General features: G+C 66.9%; 1 protein-coding gene across 3 annotated transcripts in view; it reads left to right on the top strand.

Moving 5' to 3' along the window:
* The window catches only part of GTPBP6 (GTP binding protein 6 (putative)), a 12087-nt gene extending 9015 nt beyond the window's left edge, over positions 1–3072 (top strand). For 2 of the 3 annotated variants that reach the window (XM_029930859.1, XM_029930860.1), the window contains exons 8-10: positions 1245–1393; positions 1852–2004; positions 2486–3072. In XM_029930859.1, the coding sequence (XP_029786719.1) occupies positions 1245–1393; positions 1852–2004; positions 2486–2621 (438 nt within the window). In that variant the 3' untranslated portion in view covers positions 2622–3072. Of the gene's footprint in view, positions 1–1244; positions 1394–1851; positions 2067–2485 lie in introns of all 3 variants that reach the window. The other variant, XM_029930861.1, reaches the window with a different exon arrangement.
* Positions 3073–3615: the final 543 nt, after the last annotated feature.

The following is a 3615-nucleotide window of genomic DNA, read 5'->3' as shown; positions in this document are numbered from 1 at the left end:
CCTGGGCCGGGTCCCCCTCCACGTGACACAACTTTGGGGACATGGCCCCTCACTCAAGACACAACATGGGGGCTGAGTCCCCTCAGGACGTAACCCCAGGAGGCAGGGTTCCTCACGACACAATCCCAGGTCCCAGTCCCCTCACACACGACACAACCTAGTGGCCAGGTCCCCTCACACACGACACAACCTTGGGGCCAGGTCCCCTCACACACGACACAACCTTGGGGCCAGGTCCCCTCACACACGACACAACCTTGGGGCCAGGTCCCCTCACACAGGACACAACCTTTGGGCCCAGGTCCTCTCACACAGCATACAACATGGGGCCCGGGTCCCCTCACTCACGACACAACATGGCGGCCAGGTCTGGATACCCACCCTGAGAGCGGCCCTCTCCAGTGAGCCAGGCCCACCTCAACTACAGGGCATCCCACAAAACGCAACAGTGCTCAACAGGGCTCAGCAGGGCCAAAGAGAGGTGACCGACAACGTGACACGGGTCCTGGGTGGTGTCCCAGGATGGAAAGGGAGAGGCCAGTGACTCCGGACGCTCCAGGAGCGCTCCGGGGTCACCCCGGCTTGTGGCACACTCGCCAGCTAACATTGGCAGCAGCAGGTGGGGGAGAGGGGCACGTGGCCACTCCGCCTCCACAATTACGGAAAACCTAGAACATTTCTGAAGTAATGTTCTTCCGAGAGAGGAAAGCGAGAGTCCCAAGCAGGTTCCACGCTGTCAGCAAGGAGCCCGACACGGGGCTTGAACCCATGAACCGAACCGTAAGCTCGCAACCTGAGCCCAACCGACAGCCGGTCAGGTGCCAGCGGTTCCCAAATTCTGCACCGGTCACCCACCTGTGAAACATTTAAAGGCGGGCAAACAGCGTTGCTCACGATTTGAAGTAACGCAGGCTCTCGGGGTCCGCGGATTGAGCCCCTCGGGTGACCGGGGCGCCGCCGGGGTGCAGGCCGGTCCTACCTGCTGCAACCCCGCGAGTCCGCAGGCGCGGTACCCTTGGTGCGGGGTCCAACCAGGTCCCTGCCCAGGCGGAGGGGCGGCCTGGCGGGGCAGGACCCGGAGCCAGGGCCAGCTCTGGTGTCCGGGAGCCCCCGACCAGGGCAGGGGCGCGCCAGGGGCGGCTCAACTCCCACCCCGTCGCGCGATGCCCGCCTGAGCCCTGCCGGCGCGGGTCCCCCGTGTGCGCCCCGGAAACCGACCCAGTACGGGGCCGTCTGCTCCCCAGGATCTGATCGTGCACGTGAGAGACGCGAGCCACCCCGAGACGGAGCTGCAGAAAGCCAGCGTCCTGGGCGCCCTGCGCGGCCTGCACCTGCCCGCCCCGCTGCTGGGCTCCGTGCTGGAGGTTCACAACAAGGCCGACCGGCTGCCGGGGTGAGTGCGCCCGGGCCGCCCCCACCCGCGGAGCCTCAGTCCCCGGGGCGTGGGAGGTGGGGGGGTGGGTGCGGGGTGACCCTCCGCCCTGCCGGTCAGGAGCTCGGTGCTGCCCCCTGGAGGCAGCTTTCCGAGGAGTGACCCCTGCCGGCTCCAGGAAGGCCAGGGGAGGTCCCAGCGCCCTGTCCCACCTGCCTGCCGTCAGGTGCCTGAACTCACTCACTCACCACGATGCCGCCGGAGCGGCCTGTTCTGAACCCCTCGCCCCCACGGCGCCTGTATCCCCCAGCCTTACCCTGGTTCTCTCCGTCTCTGTGTTCTGTCCGACGGGCCGGGTCCTCTCCTGGGACCGCCTGAGGCATTCAGAGTTCAGCCCCGTGGACGGGGGGTGGGGGGTCTTCGGGAGCCCCCGCTTCGTGTTCCGAGCTGACTGGGGTCTGCCGGCCGCCCCCGTGCAGGTACAGCCCGGCGGAACCCCAGGCCGTGGCGGTGTCCGCCCTCCTGGGGCACGGGCTCCCGGAGCTGAAAGCCCGGCTGGAGGATGCCGTCCTGAGAGCCACAGGGAGACAGGTCCTCACGCTCCGGGTCCGGATGGCAGGGCCACAGCTGAGGTGCGCGCGGCTGGGCGGGACCACAGCTGAGGTGCGCGCGTCTGGGCGGGGCCACAGCCGAGGTGCGTGCGCCTGGGCGGGGCCACAGCCGAGGTGCGTGCGCCTGGGCGGGGCCACAGCCGAGGTGCGTGCGCCTGGGCGGGGCCACAGCTGAAATGCGCGCGGTTGGCCGGCGCAAGCAGGTGCTGGGACTGGGAAGACGAGGCAGAGCGCCGGCGGCAAGCGGGGCAGGTGCTGCTGTGTGACGCACCTGCCTCGAATAAGGTTAATGACTCGGCGGGCGGGCGACAGCCGCCTACTTGAGCTGATGGGAGGCGGTGTTATTGGCAGTAGCTCCCTGACAGTGACAGCAAGGCGGTGCCGGGTTGGGGGACAGGGCTCTGAAGGGACAGGGAACGGGGCTCTGCTTGGGAACAGTTCCTGTGAACATGACCCGTTGGGGTCCCCGCCCACCTCACAGCATGCCCCTTGCTCACCTCAGCTGGCTGCACCGGGAGGCCACCGTGCAGGACGTGGACGTGATCCCCGAGGCCGGCGCGGCCGACGTCAGGGTCCTCATCAGCAGCTCTGCCTACGGCAAGTTCCGGAAGCTCTTCCCGGAGTGCGCCAGCCAGTGAGGGAGCGGAGGTTGCGTGGGGCGAGCACTGCCACAGGGCCTCCTGCCCGCCCGCTCCGGCGCCTCGCTGGCTGCTGGGCCGGAAGGGCTGGGGACCGCCCCCCTGCGGCCAGAGGTCGAAGGTCCAGCCTCAGGGTGCACGCCTGAGGGCGGATTTCCCTTCCACGCTGTTCCAACGGCAGGATATGAAAAGCTCTGCTCTCGTGTCTGTACACAGCCCTTCTGATTCTGCCGCGCGGGCGCCGGGCACACGGTCCTGCCCGCGGCGGCCGGTGTGGGAGGAGCCACTCGGTTTCCCGTGTGCTGTGCCCCATGGACCCAAGGCTGCCGGGCCTCCCCGCTGCCCACGGTAGTGTCCTGGCAGTAAGGGCCGTCTCCCAGGGCACCTGGGGGGCTCAGTCCATTGAGCATCCGGCTTCAGTTCAGGTCATGATCTCGGGGTTCCTGAGTTCGAGCCCCACATCCGGCTCTGCAGACAGCTCAGAGCCTGGAGCCTGCTCAGATTCTGTCTCCCTCTCTCTCTGCCCCTCCCCTCCTCATTCTCTGTCTCTCAAAAATAAATGAGCGTTTAAAAAAATTAAAATAAGGTTTGTATTTGGACGAGCCGCCGGCCTCTGCACACACACACCTCCCAGCTACCCAGGGGTATATGCGCACATACAGCTCAAGGAGAAGTAGGAGGACAGGGCAGTGTGGACAGGACAAGGTATGGTCAGGGCAGCCCAGGCAACCCTGAAGCAGGAGACCAGCGGGCCCCAGGGACTAGCTCCTACAAGGACCCCAAGGAGACCCCAATGGGCAGGGCAGTGTCCTGCACAGGCCGTCCCCGAGGTTCTGCCCAGGCTTCCTGCCCCTGGGCAGGTCCCCAGTCTTCCCTGAGGCCACCTCAGCCCTGCTGTCTGCCTGGGACCCACACCAGGGCCACCCTTCCAGCCCCCTCTCCCTCATCCACCGCAATTTCTCCCCATGCAGAAGACACAGGAAGGGGTGCCGAT

Source organism: Suricata suricatta, chromosome X (assembly GCF_006229205.1).
Source record: "Suricata suricatta isolate VVHF042 chromosome X, meerkat_22Aug2017_6uvM2_HiC, whole genome shotgun sequence".
NCBI classification, from domain to species: domain Eukaryota; kingdom Metazoa; phylum Chordata; class Mammalia; order Carnivora; family Herpestidae; genus Suricata; species Suricata suricatta.
Note: the sequence above shows the minus strand (reverse complement) of the source record. Positions and strands in the feature narration are given on the sequence as shown.